The sequence below is a fragment of the Eretmochelys imbricata genome, chromosome 8 (assembly GCF_965152235.1).
Source record: "Eretmochelys imbricata isolate rEreImb1 chromosome 8, rEreImb1.hap1, whole genome shotgun sequence".
Lineage (NCBI taxonomy): Eukaryota > Metazoa > Chordata > Testudines > Cheloniidae > Eretmochelys > Eretmochelys imbricata.
In genome coordinates, this window is record NC_135579.1 from 108,261,602 (window position 1) to 108,286,841 (window position 25,240).

The following is a 25,240-nucleotide window of genomic DNA, read 5'->3' on the forward strand; positions in this document are numbered from 1 at the left end:
TCCTTGCACAACAGGCCAAGGCTTTGGCGGCACTGTAACCCTGAACAGCGACAGTCACTGCAGGGCACCAACACTGTTCACTAGGGAGCCTGCACAGTTCAGGCAGACGCTGCAGCCAGCACAGGCTGTCCCCGCCAAACCTGCAGCCAGACCCAGCACCAACCCCTCCCCCTCCACAGCATCAGGCTCAGACCTCAGGCCCCAGCCCACCTCCCCCTGACCAAGCTTCCCGCCCAGCGCCAGGCCCGGCCCAGCCCGGCCCTGCCCTGCCCCTTCCCCCAGCCCAGGGCCAGGCCCGGCCCAGCCCCTTCCCCTGCCCCCCGCCCAGCGCCAGGCCCGGCCCGGCCCAGCCCAGCCCAGCCCGGCCTGACCCGGCCCCTTCCCCCAGCCCAGGGCCAGGCCCGGCCCAGCCCCCCCAGCGCCAGGCCCGGCCCGGCCCCTTCCCCCAGCCCAGGGCCAGCCCCGGCCCAGCCCCCCGCCCAGCGCCAGGCCCCCCCCATGGCCCGCAGGGGGCGGCGGGCGGGGAGCCGGGGGGGGTACCTCAGAGGCCCCTCGCTCGGCGGCCGCCATGTCCGCCCCACCCGTGACCCCCCGTGACCCGGAAGCGGAAGGGAGCCGAGCCAGGCCCCCCGAGCGGAGCCGCCGGCGCCGCCATGCAGGTGCGCGGGGCGCTGGGGGCGGGTCTCAGGTGGGGGCTGGTGCCCGCCCCAGGCGGCCGCGGGGGCAGCCCGGCCTCGGGGGGCGGGGCATGGCTGGGGGGCCGTGTGATGTGGGGGCGGGGTGTAGCTGGGGGTCTCTGTGAGATGGGGCGGGGCGGGGGGCTGTGTGAGACGGGGGAGCAGGGACTGGCTGGGGGGCCGTGTGAGACGGGGGGGGCGGGGACTGGCTGGGGGGCCGTGTGATGCGGGGGCGGGACGTAGCTGGGGGTCTCTGTGAGGCGGGGCGGGGGGCTGTGTGAGACGGGGGTGGGGAGTGGCTGGGGGGCCGTGTGATGCGGGGCGGGGGGCCATGTGATGCGGGGTGGGGAGTGGCTGGGGGGCTGTGTGAGCCGGGGGTGGGGAGTGGCTGGGGGTCTCTGTGAGATGGGGGCGGAGCGGGGGGCCGTGTGAGACGGGGGTGGGGAGTGGCTGGGGGGCTGTGTGACACAGGGGGTGGGGAGTGGCTGGGGGTCTCTGAGATACAGGGCAGGGGGCCGTGTGAGACGGGGGGAGTGGCTGGGGGTCTCTGTGAGATGGGGCGGGGCAGGGGGCTGTGTGAGACGGGGCAGGGAGTCGCTGGGGGGCCGTGTGATGCGAGGGCGGGGAGTGGCTGGGGGGCTGTGTGAGATGGGAGTGGGGAGTGGCTGGGGGTCTCTGTGAGATGGGGGCAGAGCGGGGGGCTGTGTGAGACGGGGGTGGGGAGTGGCTGGGGGGCTGTGTGATGCGGGGGCGTGGCGTGGCTGGGGGGCTGTGTGACACAGGGGGTGGGGAGTGGCTGGGGGTCTCTGAGATGCAGGGCGGGGGGGCCGTGTGAGACGGGGGGAGTGGCTGGGGGTCTCTGTGAGATGGGGCGGGGCAGGGGGCTGTGTGAGACGGGGCAGGGAGTCGCTGGGGGGCCGTGTGATGCGAGGGCGGGGAGTGGCTGGGGGGCTGTGTGAGATGGGGGTGGGGAGTGGCTGGGGGTCTCTGTGAGATGGGGGCAGAGCGGGGGGCTGTGTGAGACGGGTGTGGGGAGTGGCTGGAGGGCTGTGATAGGAGCAGAGTGGTTACTTCACCTCCATCCAGCCTTGGGGCCCTGCTGCCAGCAGCCCCTGCCCCATCTGGGGCCTGCAGCTCGAGAAGGGATCTGATAAATCCAGGAGGGTTTAGAGAAGAGCCATGAAGAAGATCAGCAAACATCCTTCCAGGGGTAGCAAACGTAGTGTATGGACGGTGACTTAGCCTTGGGCCACTGTGCAAACCATAAAACTTCAAACTACATCCTACATTATAAAATATTGTAACTGCAGATTAAAAAGAACACACCCTGTTAATCTGCTTGCCTTTTCCTTATTTTAGTGCCTGACCATGCAAATAGGGCAACTGCTTTGAATCACACACACACATTGTCAGCTCCCAACAAATATTCTGGTTTTTGAGAGGCCATAGAAAAAGGCCCCCAGGACAAAAACACAGAAAGCCATTTTGACCTAAAATGGCAGTATAAATGACAGCGTAATAAATCATGGCGTAGGTCTTCTGCATGTCCTAAACCGCATGGACAGAGACGATTATATTTTTCCGTTCTTTCGAAGTAAGCAGTCAGCATGGATTAGAAACAGAGAACTGTAAAGGCACTCCTTAGTGTGTTGTTACAAAGGTTGTCTAAATACGTGGCATACCCATATGTCTTTTTAACAAGGGGAAACTAGGGTGACATATTTGAAATCAAAACAATGGCTGTATCCAGTTGATGCCTTGTAGTGATAGACTCGAGGGTCTATCTATATAGCCTAATAAAGAGAAGATTAAGGGGTGACTGGGTTACAGTCTATAAGTACCTATATGGAGAACAGATGTTTAATAATTGGCCGTTCGTCTAGCAGAGAAAGTTATATCATGATCCAATGTCTGGAAGATGAAGCTAGACAAATTCAGACTGGCTATAAGGTGTAAATTTTTAACAGTGAAAGTAACTAACCATTAGAACAACTTGTGAAGGGTTGTGGTGGATTTTCCATCGCTTCAGTTTTTACTTCAAGGTTGGATGTTTTTCTAGAAGGTATTCTCTAGACATTATTTTGGGGCAGTTCTCTGACCTGTGTTATGCACAAAGTCAGACTAGAAGATCACAATTATCCATTCTGGTCTTAGAATCTATGAAACTACTTTGATCTCTGTATAACTGCAGAGGTACTTGGAACTGGGGCTGTGCTGAAGAGTAGGCTGGGGCTTCCTGTGTCTCCCATTTTCACCATTTCCCAGTTTCCCCCAAATCAATAAGGTTCTGACCCTTAATGCCTGAATGTGGTGTTCAAGAGATATAATGTGACAGAGGGAGAAATACTATCGAGTTGAGTGTGAAACCTTCTTGAACATAGCCATTTAAAATACTGTCTTGTCATGTTGGCATGAACATTGAAGATCCCTGTCAAGGTCTTCACTGAAATGCTTGATCATTTAAAAAAGCAAAAACCTATCACAAAATATGGGATAGGTCAAACAGACTGCTTTATTTATTTATTATTCCGGGGGGGTGGGGGGGGGAGATGGCATAGCTCAGTGGTTTGAGCATTGGCCTGCTAAACCCAGGGTTGTGAGTTCAATCCTTGAGGGGGCCATTTAGGGATCTGGGGCAAAAATTGGGGATTGGTCCTGCTCTGAGCAGGGGGTTGGACTAGATGATCTTCTGAGGTCCCTTCCAACCCTGATATTCTATGATTACTGTACTGCCTAGGAGGTCTAGTTATGGGCCAGGACCCCACTGTGCAAGATGCTGTACTGACACAGAACAAAAAGACAATCCCTGCTGCAAATAGTTTACATTATAAATACAAGACAACAGACACGTGGGGGAGCACAATGAGACAGTGCTGATCGGTATGCTGGGCAATGGTCTCTGCGCGCCAACAGCATAAGTGTTGTCTAGTGTTTTGTAGGCCTTGTGGAAAAGGATAGTTTGAAAAAGGGTAATGAGTTTTACATATGTTTACAGGGACCTTCTTCATAAGAACGGCCATACTAGGTTAGACCAAAGGTCCACCTAGCCCGGTATCTTGTCTTCCGACAGTGGCCAATGCCAGGTGTCCCAGAGGGAATGAACAGAACAAGGAATCATCAAGTGATCCATCCCGTTACCCATTCCCAACTTCTGGCAAACAGAAGCTAGGGACACCATCCCTGCCCATCCAGGCTAATAACCATTGATGGACCTGTCCTCCATGAACTTACCTAGTGCTTTTTGAATCTGTTATAGTCTTGGCCTTCACAACATCCTCTGGCAAAGAGTTCCACAGATAGGCAAGGTGCGGACAGACCACAAAGGGCCTTGAAAGTGAAGACAAGCAGCTTATGTTTGATGGAATAGAGAAGAGGGAGCCAGGAGAGAGATGCGAAGAGGGGGGTGATATGGTCAAACAACTGGCTACAAAAATGATCTCTGCAGCAGCATTTTGAATGAATGTGAGCAGGGCAAGATTGCATTTGTCACAGCCAGAGAGAAGGATGCTACAGTAATCGTGATGTGAAATGGTGATAGCCTGGATGAGAATTTTACTTGTGTGGAGGGGTACGACAGTCCATCTCTGACAGATGTTAAGCAAAAAGACTGCAAGATTTAGAAAGAGCTTGGATGTAAGGACCTAGAGAGTGGTCCGAGTGGAAGATGAGACCCAGGTTTCCAGGCCCAAGTGGCAGGCAGGATGGTGGCGTTGTCCACAGGGTGGTCCATAGTGATCAAGAAGAGATGGGGGAGAAAGAGGAAGAGCTCTGTTTTAGCCATGTTGACCTTAAGCTGGCCGCTAAACATCCACAAGGAGATCTGAGAGAGACAGATTTTCACAAGGATAGAGCAGACAGGTAGATCTGTGAGTCATCTGCATAGAGATGGTGGTTGAATTTCAGTTTGCAGATGAGATTACCCAAAGATAAGGTGAGAAGAAAAGCGGATCCAAGACAGAGCCCTGTGAAAAATGACAGAAGTTTGGAGAGCAGATGAGGTCACACTGAAGGTGTGATTAGAGACTTAGAAGGAGAACCAGAAGAGGGCCAAATCATGGAAACCAAGGGAGAACAAGATTTCAAGGAGAAGGGTATGGTTGACTGTGTCATAGGCAGTTGTCAAGTCAAGGAGGATGAGGATGGAGACTGATTCTGAGCTTTGACTAGGAAGAGATCGTTAGAGACTTGGTGAGAGTGATTTCAGTGGAGCACAAGGGGTGGAAGCCAGATCGGAGAGGGTCTAAAATGGAATTGGAGGAGAAGAGCTCAGACATGACTGTAGACAGCATGTTCAATGAGCTAGGAGATGGGGAAGTAGTTGGAGAGGCAAGTGAGGTTATAGGTGGTTTGGTTTTTTTAAGATGGGAGAGACTAAAGCTTGCTTGTATTGTAAGAGAGGAAAGAGCCCGAGAATAATGAGAGGTTAAGGAGAAAAGTGAGGGTGGGGATCAGAGTGGGAGTGAGGGAGATCAGGAGATTGGTTCACTGGAGCAAGTGGAGGGGTTCGAGGAAGAGAGCAGATGAGACACTTCTGTATGTGTGACAGTGCAGAAGGAGAGATGTTGGAGGGGGAGGGTGAAGGGAAAGGCAAGCCGAGGGGAGGGGAAATGTTACGTCGTATTTTGTCGACCAAATCGGTGAGATCCCGTGGCAGGAGAAGGGATATGTTTGGAGAGTTGGGCCACGTCTGCACTACGGACCTTCCAGCGGCACAGCTACACCACTGCAGCTGTGCCAGCGTGAGAGCTCCTGTGCAGCCGCTCTACGCCGGCAGGAGACCGCTGGCAGAGTTGAGCCACCCCCCACGAGCCGTGGTAGCGATGTCAGCGGGAGAGTGTCTCCTGCCAACAGTGCTGTCCACACTGGTGCTTTTGTCCGTAACACTTAGCTCAGTCAGGGGGGTGTTTTTTCATATCCCGACCCACAAAAGTTTTGTCAACAGAAGTGCTAGTGTAGACAAAGCCTGAGTCGGAGACGGTGAGAAGGCAGTTGGCTTTGCAGCCATAGGAATCGGGGACATTGAAGAAGTAGTGTTGTTTAGCTAGGAAGCTGGCAGAACTGAAATGGGTGAGAACAGATTTGTAATGGAGGAAGTCAGCCTGCTCGTCCATAAGAGATGCTCTGCAGTGTGAGAGCGGACACAGAGGAAACAGGTGTTGGGGGTGAGCCAAGGCTGGGGATTGGCAAGGTGGACCTTGTGATGAGAGAGAGGGTCAAAAGAATCAAGGGTGGAGGTGAGAGAAGCGTGGAACGAATCAACAATCCTAGAAATGGGGGGAGAGGGTTGAGAGCAGAGAAGCGCTGATGGGCTGGAGGCAAACAGAAAAGGCGAGTTCCAGGGCAGGGGCTGATTGGTGGTGCTGTAAGAGGGCAGGTGATGGTGAGAGAGAGGGAACACAGCAATTAGAGAGAGCAGTGCTTGGTGAAGTCTGAGTCAAGTGCAAGAGTTGAGCCAGGGCTGCAGGTCGAATGAAGGGTAAGAAAATGTGCAGCTGAGAGGTTGGATGGGTTATCAACGTGGACGTTGAAGTCATTGAGGATGAATGTGGGAGATTGCGAGGAGAGGAAGGAGAGCCAGTCGTCGAGATCTGAGAGGAAGGCTGATGGGGAGGAGCTAAGTGGATGGTAGATGAGAGCAACGTGGAGTGGGAGAGGAGAGAAGATTCAGATACAGTGCTGTTCGAGGTAGGGGAAGAGGGAGAGGGTGGAAGCTGTAGGAGCAGGAGAGGAGACATCCAACGCTTCCACTACGGTCTGTTCCAGGGTGGGAAATGTAAGAGAAGGAGGGGCCTCAGTAAGAGGGAAGCTGCAAAGGCTGGATGAGGCAAAGGGATCCCGGTCTTGGTGAGAACCAGGAGCTGGTAGGAGGGAGATATGAAGAGTCTGTGGATGGCTGTGATCTTTTTAGAAATGGCGTGGTGTTCCAAAGGGACACAGGGAAGGGCATGAGGGTGGAGGAGAATGGATGTCAGGTTGGGAATAGTGCTATGAGGGGGCAGAGATGATGGTGGGCATGTGTGTGGCAGGTGGAGCGGGTAGGGATGGAGGGAGGACCAGGGCTGGTGCAAATGTCAGCAGAGGTGAGGAGAAGGAGGTGGCAGAGAAGGATGTGGATGTGGGATCTGGATTTGTGGTGGTGGGAGGAGTGGTAGATTGGAATGGGAAGAGGAGTGAGTAGAGCTGGTTGGAACCGTACAGGGGTGATGGTAACCAGGATGGGGAGATGGACCCAGTGTGGGGAAGGGTTGAGGAATGGAGAAGGATGGTTGCTCTGAAACAGGAAGGGTGTGGTGAGAGCCATGGGTGGATGCCTGTAAAATGACTGTTTCATGATCTGCTTTCCCAATCAGCATTCCCTTCCCATTGTTTGGTTGCTCTCTCCCACCTTCCTTGGTGTATTATTATTCTCTTTGTGGTTTACACTGGTAAATTAGTGGGGCAGGGACCTAGTCCAACTGTGTTTCATAAAGAATTTTGTGCAACTCTGCTACTGTGTAAGTAACATAGTAGCCAAGATCCTAGAGTACTTTTCGTAAGAGTCCAGTGTTTGACCCAGCTTCCTAGGCTGCAGATACCCACCCATCTGTTAGGTGGCATGCTGTGCCCCAGTTGACTGCCACCCTCCATCCCAGAGGATGTCAGTGAGATGGCTCTATGTAGGTATGAAACACTTTGAGATGAAAGGCAGTAGTCAACTCTGTTTGTGGGTCTAGGTGTTATATGACACTAATCACCACAGTGTCAGAGCACCAGCCGCAAATTAAAAATGGCAGATGAAACATGGGAGCCTACAGGTTCCATGGCAGCTGGAAATGACATGTGGTCAGTGAGAGACCAAAGGCAGAGGGTGAGGGAAAGAGGCTCAGGTGGGTATGGGGGTCGGGTCTAGTGGTGCTTAGGAAATGCAGGAAACCAACTGCCTTGTGAGCTGCACGAGACTGAGTTCCTGGCCAAAGGGAAATGGGACTGTGACAGAAGAAACGCCAAGCATTTTATCTCAAACACGTTTCTCTCCTGGAAGAGTGGTATTGTTCTATCCGCTAAGGGGGAGTGGGGCGATGCATATGAGTTTGTGTCTGGTGACCTCAGTGCATTTCTGGGGCTGAGGAGAGCACTAGGCCTTGTCCTAACCCTTCTCTTTCCTGCTTTCTGCAGAGGGAGGAGAAACAGCTCGAATTGTCCCTGGAGGCGCTTATTAGCCAGGTGGCTGACCTGAAGAATTCCTTGGTCAGCTTCATCTATAAGCTAGAGAATGAGTATGACCGGCTCACCTGGTAAGAGGGTGTGCATGTTTGTGAGTGCGGGTGTCACGGCTAATCTGTCCTGTTGTGCAAGATGTGCTCTACATTCTGCTTGCTGGGGTTCACAGAAGCCTGACTATACTTGTGGCCCTTATTTCCAGGTGCTAAATCCCATGAAAAGAATCCCCACCCAAAAAATCTTTTCTTAATACTAACTTTTCATGCTAGCAATTGCAGGTGTTGCCACATGGCGGTCAAGTGATTTTGGAGGGGAGGTGCCCACACACTGGGTTTGGCAGATGATCTTCTGAACAAAGAAGCAGCCACAAGCCTTGTAGAAGAAGTGCAAACTACAGAGGTGCCTGCTCCTTGTGTTGGCTCCTGAGCAAACTGTGCTTCAGGACCAGTCATGAATGGAGTAAGCAGGGACCCTCCCTTGCTCTGTATAGATTCTAAGGCCAGAAGGAACCACTGTGATCATCTAGTCAGACCTCTTGTATAGCACAAGCCAGAGAACTTCTGGGGAATGTAGGGATAGTTGTGCATGATATTCTCCACTCTAGAAATGGTCTGGTTCTATTATCTGATCTAATGTGGGTGGTTTCCTTGCTCGTTAGTCCAGGGTTGCAATTGATTTCTAAATCTCGGTTTGGGTCTTTGTTCTAGGGTTTTTATGCAGCGCCTATCACCGTAGCATTGAAGTACTTGAGGGATACACATCTCTCCCTATATGCTGTCATGACTTTTCAGCTGTGAAAATTCAACTTCGGGATTGAAATTTTCAAGATTTGGTCTTTGCCCAGAGATTAACTTCATAGGAGAGTTTGACCACAATCCACGCTGGTGTTTCTGAGTTCGGGGGGGTGAACTCCCCACTTTTCCCACTTCTAAAAATGGCCACATTTTACACATTCCGTTGCCATGGTGATGGACACAGTGTAAGACCCTAGAAAGAATAGAATTACCCTACACAGCTCAGTGCTGCATGTGTTCTGAAATGTGACCTTGTCTTGTGAGTGAGTCCTTATGGAAAGGAATGTCCACCTCCAAGGAAAGGAAGGAGCATTTCCAGGACATCAGTCATGGGCAGGATAATGGAACAGCTGATATAGGACTTGATTGATAAAGAATTAAAGGAAGGCAGTGTAACTGATCCCAATGAACATGGGTTTATGGAAACCAGATCCTGGCAAACTAACTTAATATCTCTATTTGATGAGATTGCAAATTTGGTTGATAAAGGGATGCGTGTTGATATAATATAGATAGACTTCTGTGAGGTGTTTGACTTGGTACTGCATACCATTTTGTCTGAAAAAAAAACAAAAACTAGAAGGATATAAAATTAACATGGCATACATTAAATGGATTAAAAACTGGCTAACTGATAGGTCTCAAAATGTAATAGTAAATCATCGTCAAGTGGATGTGTTTCCAGTGGTGTCTCGCAGGGATTAGTTTTTGGCCATATGCTATTTAACATTTGTATCAGTGAGCTGGAGGAAAACACAACATTACTGATAAAGTTTGCATATAACACAAAAATTAGGGGAAGTTGTAAATAATGAAGAGGTCAGGTCACTGATTCAGAGTGATTTGGATCTCCCGGTTAAGCTGGGCACAAACAAATAATGTGTGTTTTAATACAGCTAAATGGATACATCTGGGAACGGAATGTAGGTCATACTTACAGGATGGGGGACTCTATCCTGGGAAGCCATGACTCTGAAAAAAATGTGGATGTCGTGGTGGATAAGCGTTTGAACATGAGCTCCCAGTACTGTGGCCAAAAGAGCTAATGTTATCCTGGGATGAATAAACAGGGGAATCTCGAATAGGAGTAAAAGAGTTTATTTTTCCTCAATATTTTTCACTGTTGTGACCACTGCTGGAATATTATGTCTAGTTCTCGTGCCCACAATTCACGAAAGATGTTGATAAATTGGAGAGGGGTCAGAGAAGAGCCACAAGAATGAATAAAGGATTAGAAAACCTGCCTTATAGTGATAGACTAAAATAGCTCAATCTATTTATCTTAACAAAGAGGTGGTTAAGGGCTGATTTACAGACTATAAGTACGTACGTGGGAAAAAAATATTTTAATAATGGGCTCTTCAGTCTAGCTGAGAAAGGTTGAACATGATCCAATGGCTGGAAGTTGAATCTAGCCAAATTCAGACAGGAAATAAGGTGTAAATTTTTGACAGTGAGAGTATTTAATCATTGAAAAAATTTACCAAATGTCTTGGTCAATTCTCTGTCACTGGCAATTTTTAAATCGAGATTGGATATTTATCTAGAAGACGTGTTCTAGGAATTATTTTGGGGAAGTTCTCTGGCCTGTGCTATACAGGAGATCAGACTAGATGATCACAATGGTCCCTTCTGGCCTTGGAATTTGTGAATCTATGAATGACTATGCAAAGGCACAGACAGGTGGATCTGGTCAGGCCTCAGTGCAGCCAGCTTTCTCAACATTCTCAGATTCTGAGAGTTCACTGAAAGGAAAGATCCAGTTGGATTTTATCCCTGCCTAGAGATGGCCTTCAGATCTGTCTGCCCACACCACCAGGAGTCATCCTCCATAGGGGTTCTAGCAGCGGGGATGTATGAGGATTTGTATGATCTATCCTCAGTTCTGAGCTCCATCCTTGGTTCAGCACTGGCCTGCAACTCCTTGATACCAAATCTTTGTTAAATCGGGAACTTCAACAGAGCCTTGAGCTCCTTAATTCCAGCCAGGGACAGAATTGCACTGAGATCTGAGAGAGACCACATCCATCTCATTCTTTTGTTGCTCCTGATTAGGGCCTCTATATCTTTCTTCCTGACTGCACTGCTTACCCAGGCCATCCCCCCCAGCCCCACCCTGTGTGTGGCAGTAAAACTCATAGTTGTTGCTTTGAATCTTTGTCCATGTGGATCTTACTCAAGATGCGCTTGGGCCTCATGCATGAAACTGTGTGCATGGCTCCTTGAGTAGGACCTTGAGAGGGACCCACGTGGAGAAGACATCTTGAAAACCCACATTTACTATACGATAAGTAAATTGTTTGTTCCACGTTTCTTGGGGTACGTCTACAGTATGAAATTATTTCGAAATTATTCTATTCGAATTTTCAGAAGCTATTTTATACATTCGGTCTTCTGTGTCCCCACTAAAGAGCGTGAATTCGGTGGAGTGCGTCCACAGTACCAAGGCTAGCATCGAATGTCGGAGTGGTGCACTGTGGGTAGCTATCCCACAGTTCCCACATCCCACAGTTCCCACAGTCCTCGCCTCCCATTGGAATTCTGTTGGTGTGGGCAGACAGATCTGAAGGCCATCTTGTCATAGCATGTAATTTAAAACCTACAGGCACCTCCTTCCCCTTTTCCCTTCCAGTGGTGCTGGGAATGGCGCCACCCATGGCATCATACAGGGGGAGGTGGAGTTATTAGTCCCTGCTTTGAGCCTTTGAAGTAGGCTTCTTTCACAAATACCAGAGACCACCCTTCCTCCCCCAGCCTGCTGTGCCCCTGGCTCTGAGGGTTTTGCAGAGACAAGCGGATGACGAACTGAGGCTGAGCTGTGACAGAGCTCTTTCTGTCTCCTGCATCCATTCCCAGGTCTCGCTCATCCCCTTTCCCTTCCCAGGCCCTCAGTACTGGACAGCTTTGCACTGCTCTCAGGCCAGTTGAACACGCTGAACAAAGTGCTGAAGCATGAGAAGACGCCCCTAATGCGCAACCAGGTTATCATCCCCCTGGTGCTATCTCCAGACCGTGATGAGGAGATCATGGTAAGAACCTGGCAGCTCTGCTCTGCTGAGAGATGCCCATGGAGCGCTGGAATGTGCTTCAGGCAATAGCTCCAACTCACCTACAACCTCCTAATGCTTAACACGCACGGCCTTTCCACAGAAGGAAGAGGGGGATGAACCGTTTGGGGGAGGGGTGGCTCATCCCAGAGCTGCTGTGTGGAATCGTTTCACCTGCGAACTTGCACTTTGGTACAGTCTGTATTCCTTGCTCCACTTTGTGAAAATGCAGTCACCGTGCAGCCAAGGCCCATAGAGAGAGCATCCCCTGTACTGACAGGCCTCCCCACTGGCTGTCCAGGAACTTCGCCTCAGCCATGCTCTCTCCAGAAGAAGTCTGCATCTTGCATCATGTCCTCAACTAACTGACCAACAGGGAAGTAAATTCCACAGTCTAAGACACGCAACTAAGAACTCCCAGGCCCCCCGATATTGAAATGTGGGGGCTGTTAGCACAAGCATCCCAGCTAAATGTGACTGTCATGGCAGGCATTGCCTTGGGAGAGAAGAGGGATCTCGGGTAGTCCCTAGAATGTTTGGATACTATGAGGACAGGCGTAGTGTAAGAACCTAGTTAGATAGGACCCAAACCATTTAATGCTTTGTAGATCAAAATCGCTCAACAGCAAATTGTTAGCCAGAGCTCTAGCTTCGTAGCCTGTGTTCTTTGCTCCAGTTGTGTGACTGCTCTGCTGGAGGGTTGGGCTCTGAGCGTGGATTCTCTGATTGTTCCAGCGACAGACAGAAGGGCGTGTGCCAGTCTTCAGCCATGAGGTTGTGCCGGACCACCTCCGTACCAAGCCCGACCCTGAGGTGGAGGAGCAGGAGAAGCAGCTGATCACAGATGCAACTCGAATCAGCTCTGATGTGGCACAGGTAGGGGAGGAACAGCTAGGTGCTGCACCCACCTTCAACCCAGAGAACAGGCGCAGGCTCCCCATTTCTCTGTCTTGCTCCTGAGTTGCTACACCCTGCCATTCTGTCCTTGTTGTAATTTGCTTTTCTTCTAGGCCCTTCTCCCTTTCCCCTTCTGTGATTTCTCCAGCTGCCCCAGACCATTGGGCTCCACCTCCTCCTAAAGTGCATCGCATTCTGTAGGGATTGCTGTTTGATCAGCAGAGATGAAGAGTACACAGTCATTCACATGGCTGTTCCCTGCCAACCTTCTTTTGGGCCCAGGCCCCCTAAATGCCTGCATTCAGTCACACAGCCACTGAGAAAGGTTTTATACACTCACCTTGCTGTCTTGTACCATGCTGGAGATGTCCTTGCATTTTCTCATTATTTCCACTTTGCAGAAACAGATCCAGAGCCTGAACAAAATGTGCTCAAATCTGCTGGAGAAAATCAGCAAGGAGGAGCGAGAGTCTGAGAGTGGAGGTATGGCACTGGGGTGGAGATGGGGTACAGAGTCCAAGGGGAAGGCTTGAGAGGTCAAGTAGAACACAAACCATAGGGCCTGAGGAGAGCAGAAGGGCCTTATGGGAGAAGAGTTCGGGGTGGGTGGTGGGAGGAGAGGCTGAGCCAGGAGAGCCATTTTTTAGAAAGGAATCCAGACTGTTTGAGATGGGTTTCCTGTGTGCCAGGCATTAGGTATTCTGTGCTGTAGGGAAATCTAATTGATCCAAACTAGCATCATTCAGGTGAGTTCTGATCCTATCAGGAATGTCATTCTGGCACCACTCCATGCAGGTTGCTATTTCTTGTTTTTTCCTTGCTGATGCTGTGAGTGGTGCTGTCCAAGATCCAAAATATAGGTTTTCTCTGCCTCAGAGGGCTTACCATCTAACCAAGGCAGATGTGTAGCAGCGATCTGACTCCAGCAGCCCACCTACAGCACAGCAGCCCACACCCTGGTCTTCCCCGGCCTTGGTTACTACTTGCAGGGTGACCTCAAACCCCCACCACCACCACCCCAAAGCACCTCAAAACCGTCTGGTCTGAACTGCCCAGCCCTGTCCGGGGACAAGTTTGTTGCTCCTCTAAAGAGACAAAATTGCAGTTTGCTACTTTAACTGGAGTTAACAATCACTTCAATTCAAACACAGCACTAGGTTGGTTTAGATAAAAGGGAAACAAAAATATTAGCACAAAGAGACAGCACCACCCAACCATCTCATTTCCTTCCAAATGCAGCGCTGGGATGGATATGGACCTTCTCCAGATTTTGTGGATCTGTAATAGCTTTGATAAGTGCTTTTATTCTCTTAGGATAGTCAGTCAGTTTAGTAAGTTTAGTTTGTTAGCCAGTAGTTCATAGTTAAATAGCATTAATCTAGGTTTTAGTATCTCATGAGAGTACAGGTGTCTCTGGTGGGGCCGAAGACTAAGAAGCATGGCTTTGAAAGATGTGCATTATGTTTCGTGGTCTTCCCAGCTTCGGATGCCCACACCAGGGGCTTCAAATGCCTAGAGAAAAGACCTCGTTCTTCGTGTGATGCTGTCTGTTGCACATTTACTCCCCATGTCCTGCAGGAGAGACAAAAGATTTCAAGCCCTCTTATTACAAGAAGTTTTGACTGTTACCCCTTTGGGATTGGGGGTATCAAAATCATCTGAGGGAAAGAACAGGTGGTCTGAATCAGCCCCAGGAATTTCCAGAGTGAGGAAGTTGATTACGCCAAAGGCATCAACCTCTGCACTGAGCTCTAGTTCCAAGGCAACCAAGCATTCAGTAGCTAAACCTTCAGACCCCGTTGCAAGAAAGGTACAGCCCTCTACTGAGACCATTCGGGATAGAGGACTTAAACCCCCTGACATCATGTTGGACCTGAGGACGTTAGTTCAAACAAACAGAAAGCCAAGATGAAACATATCTTGGAGTTGGAAAAGATTTCCCATTTCAGGTTATTCATCAGATTCCTTGGATTGTGAATTCAGTGTGGGTCCAAAGTTAGCTAAGGAACCGCAGCCTAAAAACATAATAGCCAATTGTAGGGTTTTCTTGGCCTGCAGACAAAGTTTTGTTTAATAGTTATAAAGGCTTGCTCCTCCTCCTGAGACCAATGCAAAGTAGCCAAAGAATCCAAAGTATCCATCAAAATCGAGCACTTCATCTCTTCCGGTTCTTTCTATCATGGTTTAGTCCTAAGTGGAGTACAGGATCTGGTCCAAGAGGTGAATATAGCTGGGCCACTTGGTAATAGTGACCATAATAGAATTAAATTTAATATCCCTATGGTGGGGAAAACATCACAGCAGCCCAACACTGTAGCATTTAATTTAAGAAAGGGGGACAACACAAAAATGGAGAAGTTAGTTAAACAGAAATTAAAAGGTACAGTGCTAAAAGTGAAATCCCTGCAAGCTGCATGGAAACTTTTTAAAGACACCATAATAGAGGCTCAACTTAAATGTGTACCCCAAATTAAAAAACCTAGTAAGAGAACAAAAAAAGTGCCACTGTGGCTAAACAACAAAGTAAAAGGATGATAAGACCATTGCAGAGAAACTAAATTAATTCTTTGCATCAGTCTTCACGAAGATCATCTGACTTCTTGGCTCCACCTCCGAAGACACCTACATGGTCTCCAAGAAAGACTAATTTAATCTGTATCTCTGCTGCAGATTCCAACCTCAGTTGTATCTCATATAGTCTTTGTCGTGCTGTATGGAGTGGCTCACAACCTAAGTTCCCTGTAAGCTGTGCAGCCATGCAGCAGGTTATTTAGGGAGGTGCAGATCCCCCAGCCCAGCCCCTCCAGAGCTGCTGGCAAAAGGAGCCCTTCACCCGGCCCAGGCCCACCGGAAGTGCCGCAGCTGGGGAGAGGTGCCCCTCGCCTGGTCCAGTCCTGCCCTGCCAGAGTGGCTGTGGAGAGGAGTCCCTCCTCCGCCCAATCCAGCCTCTTCCCCAGCCCGGCCCCACGCTGCCGGAGCTTTCAGGGAGAGGAGCCCCTCCTCCGGCTTGGCCCAGCCCCTCGGGAGCTGCCACAGCTGGGGAGAGGTGCTCTTCACCCAACCCAGCCCAGCTCTGCTGGAGCCGCCGCGGCGGGGAGAGGTACCCCTCTCCCCCATCCCAGGTGCTGCTGTGGGGAGAGAGCTGGGGGGGGTCCTCTCTGTTCGCCACAGTCCCGAGGCAGCCTGCACCCCAAACCCCTCATCCCCGGCCCCACCCCAGAGCCCACACCCCCCACACCCCAACCTTTTGCCCAGCCCTGAGCTGCCTCCCACACTCCAATCCCCTCATCCCCGGCCCCACGCCAGAGCCCGTGACCCCAGCTGGAACCCTCACCCACCCCGCACCGCAACCCTGTGCCCCAGCCCTGAGCCCCCTCCCACACACTGAATCCCTTGGCCCCACCCCGCCACATGAATTTTGTTGTGGGCACCAATATGGCGGTGATGTGTCACATGTCACCTCCATATTGGTGCACATAACAAAATTCATTCCTCACCTGGGTGGGAAAAATTAGAGGGAACACTGCTCACAGCTATGAGTGTCTACTGCTTACCTCAGGGCAGACTATCAAAGGGAGGGCAGGCATCCCAAACTGGTGAAGCCTGTCTGAGCTTCTTCCCTGAGCAGGGTCTGTCAGAGGATTGTAGCATGTGTGCTGTGGTTTAGCAGGTATGTACCCAAGTGGAAACAAATGTTGGCTTCACTCAGCTGCATTCTGTGTTTTAGCTCTGGTATAATTTCCACTGGTCTAAGATATTGAAGCTCTTAGGATAACCTGTTCCCAGATGGCAGCACCTTTGTTGTCTGGTTTCCTCTTAACACTGCGAATTTCAATAACCTTTGTAGTTTCGTAAAGACAATATATAAAATTGACTAAGTTGGCTAGCCTTTTCAATAAAGAGCTAGCCATGCCCCAGATCACTCAACATATCCCATGAGTGGGAATATGCAGAGTTCATCCTGAAGAACTCCAGTTACAAGTGAGTAACCTTCATTTCTACAAGAGCTCAAGCAGCATCAGCTGCATTCCTTAGGTAAGGTACCCATCAGTGACATTTGCAGGGCTGCAACCTGGACATGTGAAAATATGTACCCGAGTCGTATTTATTTTCCAAGCACCAAGGGAAGATGCCAGATCTGGACGAGCTGTATTGCAGTTCTTGTTCAGATAGACTCTGAAACCCTCCTCCTTGCTGCACTGCACCTGAAGTGAAATGGACGTGAGCAACCACTTAAAGAAGAAAAAAAAAACAGTTACTCACCTGTTCTGTAACTGTTGTTCTTTGAGCTGTATTGACACATCTATTCCATGACCCACCCTCCTCCCCTCTATCTTAGACTCCAACTTCCTGTTTCCGGTAAGAAGGAGCTGAGGGAAGGTCAGGACAGCTCTGCCCCTCTATTCCATTGGCTAACACCACAAGCACGCAGACAGTGCATGCGGTGCTTGATGGGTACTGGTATGGGGAAAGAGCTCTGGCTTTGGTGCACTTGAACACACATGCTCACCCTGAAGGGGAATGGACATGTGCAACACATCTTGAAGGGCAGCAGGTACTGAACAGGCAAATAACCATTTTGTGTGCCATAAGGAGTCTCAATTCTAAAGTTCTGTGCTCTATCTGTACAGGAAACCTCCTGTTTTTAAAAACAGATCTTAGGTATTTCTGGTATCCGTGGCCAACATGGACTAGCATGGTCCTGTTACCTGAAACCATGTATGTTCAGTTCTGGAAAGTAGGTTTGGTTTTCCAACAGTCTGGGAAGGCTGTGGCATCTTATTCCATTGCTACCTGCTAGTCCACAGCATGGCATCTCAGAGAAAGGGGCCTTCATGGAGCCTCACGGATGTATCGTAGGTGTCCCATGGTGTCTGAGCACCTCACGGTCTTTAGTGAACTTACCATCATGCACCCCGGTGAGGCAGGGCAGGGCTTTTGTCCCCATTTTACAGATTGGGAACTGAGGCACAGAGACTGACTTGCGCGAGGTCACACAAGGAGTCCTTGAGGGGGAATTGAGCCCCAGTCTCCTGAGTGCCGCTAGCATGCTGGCCCATCCTTATTCTATTTCATCTACTGGTATCCATGCCAAGTTCATTGTTACGGACGCAGGACAGTAGTGAGCCCAGGTTGCCTCCTGGGAACTGTCCAATGGACTTGGCTGTTGAAATGCTCCAGAAATCTTCTCTTTCCCTGCAGGTTTACGGCAGAACAAGCAGACTTTCAACCCTGCTGATACCAATGCACTGGTGGCAGCTGTGGCGTTTGGAAAAGGGCTGTCGAACCGGAGGCCTCCAGGCTCAGGGGGACCTGTCCAAGCAAGTCAGCCAGGAGCCGGTGCCATCATAGCAGGGGCTTCAGGCATCCAGCAGGTCCAGATGTCAGGTGCTTCCAGCCAACAGCAGCCTATGCTTGGAGGAGTGCAGATGTCACAGGCAGGCCAGCCAGGTAAATAAGAAGAATGCCTAAGAGTGCTTGATGTATGGGGGGGAAGAGAGGGACATCAAGGCCAGCAGTCCTACCCCAAGCACCACGTTCACCGTGCTGCCGGGGAGAGCGGGCTCTGAGAGCAGAGGGATACGCAGTATGGAGCTGGGGAGACCTGGCTTTGAGAGAGACATCTTTGAGGCAAGATGGGGGCTGAGGGCAGGGAGAGCAGAGCATATGGAGCTGGAGAGACCTGGCTTTGAGGGAGACCTCTCATGGAGTTGTGGGGGACACCAGGGTGTAGCTGAGTAGACTGCGGTATCTTGGGGATCTAGGTTAACCCACAATATGATCCAAACTGCCATTAAACAACAACTCAGAGCTGGAGTCAACAAAGGGACACAAACGGTGAAACGAACCCATATTCTCTTAGTACAAGGGAAATCTAGACATGAGGCTTCACCTCAGTGCAACTGAGCTTATTCCCACACCTCAGCACAAGCCACACTAATCTCTGTGGATCTTTAACATGGGTTAAAGCCCACTCCTGGCCCACGCTCATCCACTCTGCTGGGAATGACCGAGAATCCTGTTTTAATAAAGACATTTCCCAGCATGTTGCAACCAGACATGTCAGAATGCACAGCATCCTGTTGGGGACCATGCATGCAGTCTGCAGGCTAGCGTCTTCTGTCTGTATTTGCTCCCCAGCAGAGAGTGAGCGCCCTGGGAGTGTGGCCCTACCCCCCCACCCTCTGCACCTTCCTAACTCCCACCTCAGAGAAGTTAAGCTCTCTCAGTGATGGATTTGTTTTTACTTGAAAAGTCTGTGATCTGTTGTGAGGTTTTGGGGACCATCCAGATGGGTATGGGGTTCTGTCTCCACCTGCCCTGTAACCTTGGGGTCCTTAATGCTGTGCAGCTACCGTTCAGATGGCTGACATCAGTGGATTTCCAAGAAAAGCCAGAGATTCAGAGATGAACTAGTCGGGGAATCCAGCATGAACAAGTTACACAGAAAATAAACATAAAAGACGCAAACTTGATTTACATTTCCATGTTCGATAAAATCCCTTTGCTAATAGAAGCTGCCTGTTGTCTCTGAACAGTTGCCCGGTGTGTGCCCTGCTGTGGGTGGAATCTGGCATTCACTGACAGCTTCCTGCCTAGAGGTGTCCCTCAGTTTCTGGATGAAAGCCTCCTTTTTAAAGGGGTCCCCCCAAAACTATGGTGACATGTGGTTATTCAGAGTGGGGAAATTCCATCTTGAGGTGATAGCTGGGGATGTCTCAGTGTCTCCCTATTAACTCTCATCATTATCTGTTCCTGGGTTGGACAATGGACGATTACATGGAGCCACTTGCCTTAGGAGGTGCCCCTCCCTGCTATGAGGTGGAGTTGAAGTTGTAGTACCAGTTATTAGCACAGTTTTCTATATATAAAAATACTTAGATTCATAACCAGTCTGTACACCTATTTCATTATGGCCATCACATTCAGAACATGACAAGCTGTGATACAAGATCTTACTCAATATACTTTGCATACTGTATTCTTGTTCTGTAAATCAGTGGCTCACTGCCATTCTCTCCGGGGGGTGTCTGGACCTCGATTGTCATGTCGGTTACTAGCCAGAAATGCTGAAGTCAGCGGTAAGGCACGCCATGGGCATGACTCTGAGCAATAGAATGTGAGTGCTGTGGATGCTCAAAGCAGAAGGAAGTTACGTAGATGCAGACTCTGGCTAAGTTTGGTGTTAGGATCCAGGCCCATGGATTTGCGATGCGTAAGTGTCCTCCAGAAACTCAGCTTTATTCAAAACACACATTTCTAGCCCTTACAGTTGTGAAGGAATCCTTTGAAATATAACCCAGCATAACCAGTGCAATGGTGTCTGCTGGTGTCAGCAAACATCCTGAAACAATGGCCCAGAGAGGTAGAATGGCCTCATTTATCTCAGTGGGGTGATAATTATGAACCACGACAATGTAAATGTCAGCACTGTTAGCGATTTCATGGTTGGTCCTGTTAGCAGAAACCTCCAGTTAATGTGTTTCTCCAAATGCTCCCATTCCTAGGGTGTGGGAGGCCCAGCTGCCACTTCCCCCCACAGCTTCTGCAATGAAATGACAATGTAGTGTCAATACAGAATTCTGTAGCACACAACACTGAATTTAGGGCAGCCCAGAAACAACTGAATTAAAATCATAAGGAAAGCTGAGCTGATTGAATTACTCATGCTCCTATTTAATTCACTAAAAATCTCAAATTTCTAAATTATTCTTGAAGCTGCCACAGAATCCAGGGGTGGTGGGTATGATGTTTGGGGAAGGAGGTGTTAATTGAGGGTAGTGTGGATATAACTCTGCCTACTGGTGAGTTCCTGGATGTGCAATGATAGTATTGATGGAAAACACCTTTGAGCAGCAGCCTTAACTCTAAATTAACATTGAGGAAGACAGTGTTTAGTGTTAGTCATTAATGCTCTGAGATCCTTGTGAAATGGAAAGTGCTATAGCAGAGCAAATTATAATGTATGGCTTGGCCAAAATAATGAGCAATGGTAGCAAATCTACCTGCCTGCAAACATGTGATGGAGGGTGTAACCAGGAAGAAGAGGGGAAGGATTTATTTAGGATGGGACAGAAGTTGGAACTGGATGACAGGAGAGGATCACCTGATAATTGCCCTGTTCTGTTCATTCCCTCTGAAGCACCTGGCATTGGCCACTGTTGGAAGACAGCATACTGAGCTAGATAGACCATTGGTCTGACCTGGTGTGGCCGTTCTTATGTTCTAACCAGCCTGCCCTGGAGCCTGGGGTTGGGACTGGATGGCTCCCAATAGGGCTGTTTCTGCACTGATGTTTTGGTGGTGCTCTCCTGTACAGATGATTTCTCTTACCAAGTGACTTCACAACTCCTTTTTCTTCTCTAGGTAAGATACCCAGTGGCATAAAAACCAACATCAAATCTGCCTCAATGCATCCATACCAGAGATGAGCAGGGAGGAGCCTCGTCCTGGCTGACCACACAACACCAGCATTCTTCCTGACAATTGCCACTCCAGGATTTCCTTCCATGCCTGTCAAATCCCCTCAAGCCTCCACTCATAATCCCCAGCAGGGAGATTTCTGGGTGGGCTCTCCCATCCTGTGAGCTCCAGGCTGTCTCCTTCCTCTGGTTTTATTCAATGCTGGAGGGTTTGTGCGGAGCTGCTGGTGGCCACATGCTTGGGGTAGGAGCTCCCCAGACAAGGGAAAGCCTGTCTCCCACCTGGTCTGGCCTGGAAGGGTCCATACGCTTCATTCATCCGAATGCAGAACCTGAACAGCTTCAGAGAAAACTCTTCTCCTGGCTTTTGTGTAAGGAGGTCCATGAAGGTTGCACTGCCTCCTCCCTTTCCCCTGCCTCCCATTATTGAATAAAAACCATGTACTATGCCAAGCATGACCACTGCTGTCTGTTTGTCAGGTCCAAGGGAGCCTCGCAGCCTGAGTCTCATTTCCCTTTGGGAATGGCTGTAGAACAGTTCTGCCTGTAAACATGGCATGGAGCTGGCCATTTATATGGCATCTTGTTCTCTATTGAATATTGATACGGAGGTTGAATCCAGGAGTTGCTGTTGGGTTTCACCTGGACACAGCACTCCCTGCCATGAGCAGAAGAATTTTTGTTTACTGTAAAACTCGCAATAGCTATTCCCCAGGCACCAGTGCTGGAATGAAAAAATCCATCCAAGGGGAAAATGAGTAACCCTGTACCACCCTTCGAGATTCCATGTTGTGAGGGTCATAGCAGAGGGAGCTGCAGGAACAGAAGCACAGATGCTCTGTTTCTTATCTACGCTCCTCTAATGCCTCTACTTGCCTTGATCCCGTCCCATCTCCTGATCTCCCTCGCACCCATTTTTGCTCTTCTCCATAATTTCTCACTCTCCTCGTGCTCTTTTCTCTCACAATACAAACATGCTTTAGTCTTTCCTATATTAAAAAACCCTCGTTTGACCCCACTTGCCTCTCCAACTACTGCCCCATCTCCCTCCCATCTATAAAGTTCATTGAATGCACTGTCTAAAATAATAGATAATCGAGGCCAGCAGGGACCACTGTTGATCATCTCATCTGTCCTCCTGCCTAACACAAAGTGTAGAACTTGCTGTCTGGAGTTCCATCCCAGGCCCTCTCCAGTCTGGCTTCCACCCTTACACTCCACTGAAAGCACTCTTGCCATAGTCTCTAATAACCTGTTCTTCTTTTGGAAATCCTGTCCTCCCTGGGCTTTGGTGATTTTGTCCCCTCCTGGTTCTCCTCCTACGTCTTTAGTCACACATTCAACATGTCCTTTGGAGGGAGATCTTCATCTGCACTCCCAATGTTATATGGTGGCTCCATAGGGCTCTGTGCTTGGTCCTCTTCTCTCTCTACACACCTGTACAGGGTAATCTCATCCACAAATACAAGTTCAACTACCAGCTGGATGCTGATGACTCTCAGATCTACCTTTTCTCTAGGCATGTCTCCTTCTGTCCAGACTAAAATCTTGGCCTGTCTCTGACAGCTCTTCATGGATGTCTAGCCATCAGTTCAAGCTCAACATGGCTAAAACAGCTCCTGACCTTCCCCCCGTATCCTCCTCACTACCTGCTTACTTGATCACTGTGGACAACACCATCTGCCCGCCTGTCACTTGGGCCCATTACCTGGGCATCATCTTCGACTCAAACCTGTCTAAGTCCTTGCATCTGGGCTATGTTTTAATCTTGCCAAGTCTTTCTGCATAACATCTCTAAGATAAGGCCTTTTTCTGTCCACCCAGAGAGCTAAAACTGTCATCCACGTTCTCATAGTTTTCTTGATTATTGCCACATCCTTCTGTCTGGCCTTGACAAATGCCGTCTTTCCCTGCTTATATCCATTCTGATCGCTGCTCCAAAGATCATTTTCCTAGCCTGTTGCTTTGACCATGTCACCCTTCTCTTTGCATCTCTACACTGGCTCCCGCTTCTCTATCACATAAATATAAGCTGCTTGTCTTCACTTTCCAGGCCTTTCATGGCCTATCCCTACTTTGCCTATCTCATTCATTCTCGTAATGTCAACTCCCTGCTCTTATCAGCCGAGGACGTCAGCCTACATCTTCTACTTGTTAAATTTTCAAACAAGCATATTCATGCTTTCTCCTATGCTGTCCCTCAGGCTTAAGAGGAGCTCCCCGTAAACATCTGCAAAGCTACCTCATTATCTTCTGTGACAAAGTTCCTGCTCTACCTTGGTGGGTCTTGTGCTTATTGGTGGATTTGCTCGCCTTGGAGCTTCACGGCAGCCCTCAGCTTGGCTGTTTTTCTGAACCCACAGTCCAGGTTGACTCCTCCTGTGTCTGACCAGGAGTTGGGAGGATTTGGAGGGAACCCGGGTCCGCCCTCTACTCCGGGTTCCAGCCCAGGGCCCTGTGGAATGCAGCTGTCTAGAGTGCCTCCTGGAACAGCTGTGTGACAGCTACAACTCCCTGGCCTCCTTCCCCATGGCCTCCTCCCAACACCTTCTTTATCCTCACCATAGGACCTTCCTCCTGGTATCTGATAATGCTTGTACTCCTCAGTCCTCCAACAGTCCGCATTCTCACTCTCAGCTCCTACTGCCTCTTGCTCCCAGCTCCTCACACGCACACCACAAACTGAAGTGAGCTCCTTTTTAAAACCCAGGTGCCCTGATTAGCCTGCCTTAATTGATTCTAGCAGCTTCTTGATTGGCTGCAGGTGTTCTAATCAGCCTGTCTGTCTTAATTGTCTCCAGAAGGTTCCTGATTGTTCTGGAACCTTCCCTGTTACCTTACCCAGAGAAAAGGGACCTACTTAGCCTGGGGCTAATATATCTGCCTTCTATTACTCTCCTATAGCCATGTAGCCCGACTCTGTCACACTTCCTTCAAATTCCTCCTTAAGACTCTCCTTTACCATGATGCCTACAAAAAAATTGACTAAGGTTAGGCTGTTGGTGTGCTGAGACCACTGTCCAGGGTACTGACTGGTGGTGTCCCATTGTTTGCTTGTACTCTTCCATCCAGTAACAGAGATTCTTCTTCAAGTGCTGGCCCTTCTGTATATTCCACTATGGGTACACATGTTTTCCATGCACCCAGAGTTGGAGAATTTTGAAGGCAGTGTCTGCCAGCCTAAGATCAACACAGACTTTAGACTTTGTCAAGGTGTCCCTAAATTCAGTCATGGCAAGGGCTTACCTGCCAATGGACATGTTCCAAACAATGACTTTATAGATCAGGTCATGAACAACCCTTGAACATCAACCAAAATTTCTCTCTCTCGGCACATACGGCTTCATGCACTCACATCACATCATTTGACAGACTCCATCTTCGTTGCCTACAGGCATGGCTTCAGACAGTGTACTCATCAAACAAACAGTCCATGAACACAAAAGTAACAGTTCCCACCACAGTAATCATCTCTACTATGGTGGAAGGATCCCCACCAAATATGCATAAGTGTTCCCTTTCTTTCCTCATCACCAGGCACAGTGATCATTACAGATGTCTCCCTCTTAGGCTGGGGAGCCCAGATGGACAGTCATACAGCACAGGGCACTTGGACATCCCGAGAGACCAGGATGTATATGAACATTCTGGAATTGTGGACAATCTGAGAGGCTTGCAAAGCCTTTCTCCTATTCATACAACGTCACCATGTCTTGGTAATGTCGAACAATATGACAACCATCTTTTACATCAACAAGCAGGGAGCAGTGAGATCCATCCCCGTGTGCAGAAGCATTCAATCCATGGAATTGGTGCATCAGCAGTCAGATCAGGCTTTTGGCAGCTTACCTTGCAGGGAATCAAAATGAGTTGATGGTCACACTCAGCCGACGCTTTGCTATCAACCAGGAGTGGGAACTACATGACTCCATGGTAAACAGTATTTTTGCTGGCACCTTAAAGACTAACAGATTTATTGGAGCATAAGCTTTCATAGGTAAAAACCCCACTTCTTCAGAAGTGGGGTTTTTACCCATAAAAGCTTATGCGCAAATAAATCTGTTAGTCTTTAAGGTGCCACCGGACTCCTTGTTGTTTTTGTGGATACAGACTAACCCGGCTACCCCCAGATACTTGACAGTATTTTTGCTCTATGGAGAACCCCCACCACGGACCTGTTCACCTCTCAAACAACCAGGAAG

General features: G+C 49.5%; 2 protein-coding genes across 11 annotated transcripts in view; one reads left to right on the forward strand and one right to left on the reverse strand.

The window, feature by feature from the left end:
- SZT2 (SZT2 subunit of KICSTOR complex) overlaps positions 1–637 on the reverse strand; it is a 71,872-nt gene extending 71,235 nt beyond the window's left edge. For all 8 annotated transcript variants that reach the window (XR_013346921.1, XR_013346922.1, XM_077825069.1 and 5 more), the window contains exon 1: positions 541–637. Coding sequence is in view for 6 of the 8 variants with exons in the window: in XM_077825069.1 (XP_077681195.1) it covers positions 541–570 (30 nt within the window). In the remaining 2 variants the exon portion in view is untranslated. The remainder of the gene's footprint in view (positions 1–540) is intronic.
- MED8 (mediator complex subunit 8) lies at positions 552–21,491 on the forward strand. Of its 3 annotated transcripts, none has more exons than XM_077825073.1 (7): positions 552–659; positions 7,833–7,951; positions 11,556–11,700; positions 12,454–12,594; positions 13,017–13,098; positions 17,818–18,066; positions 20,983–21,491. In XM_077825073.1, the coding sequence occupies exons 1-7, from the start codon at positions 654–656 to the stop codon at positions 21,045–21,047; spliced, it is 807 nt and encodes a 268-aa protein (XP_077681199.1). In that variant the 5' UTR covers positions 552–653; the 3' UTR covers positions 21,048–21,491. The 3 variants fall into 3 exon arrangements, with proteins under 3 accessions (XP_077681199.1, XP_077681200.1, XP_077681201.1); XM_077825074.1 differs by lacking the exon at positions 552–659 and adding an exon at positions 4,119–4,139; XM_077825075.1 differs by lacking the exon at positions 552–659 and having other exon boundaries at positions 11,528–11,700.
- Positions 21,492–25,240: the final 3,749 nt, after the last annotated feature.

What these genes read in the sequence shown, in the direction of transcription:
- MED8 (XM_077825073.1), top strand. An exon ending in TCAGCTCTGATGTGGCACAG is followed by an intron (nt 12,595 to 13,016) that starts GTAGGGGAGGAA and finishes TCCACTTTGCAG; the next exon opens with AAACAGATCCAGAGCCTGAA. An exon ending in GTCACAGGCAGGCCAGCCAG is followed by an intron (nt 18,067 to 20,982) that starts GTAAATAAGAAG and finishes TTTCTTCTCTAG; the next exon opens with GTAAGATACCCAGTGGCATA.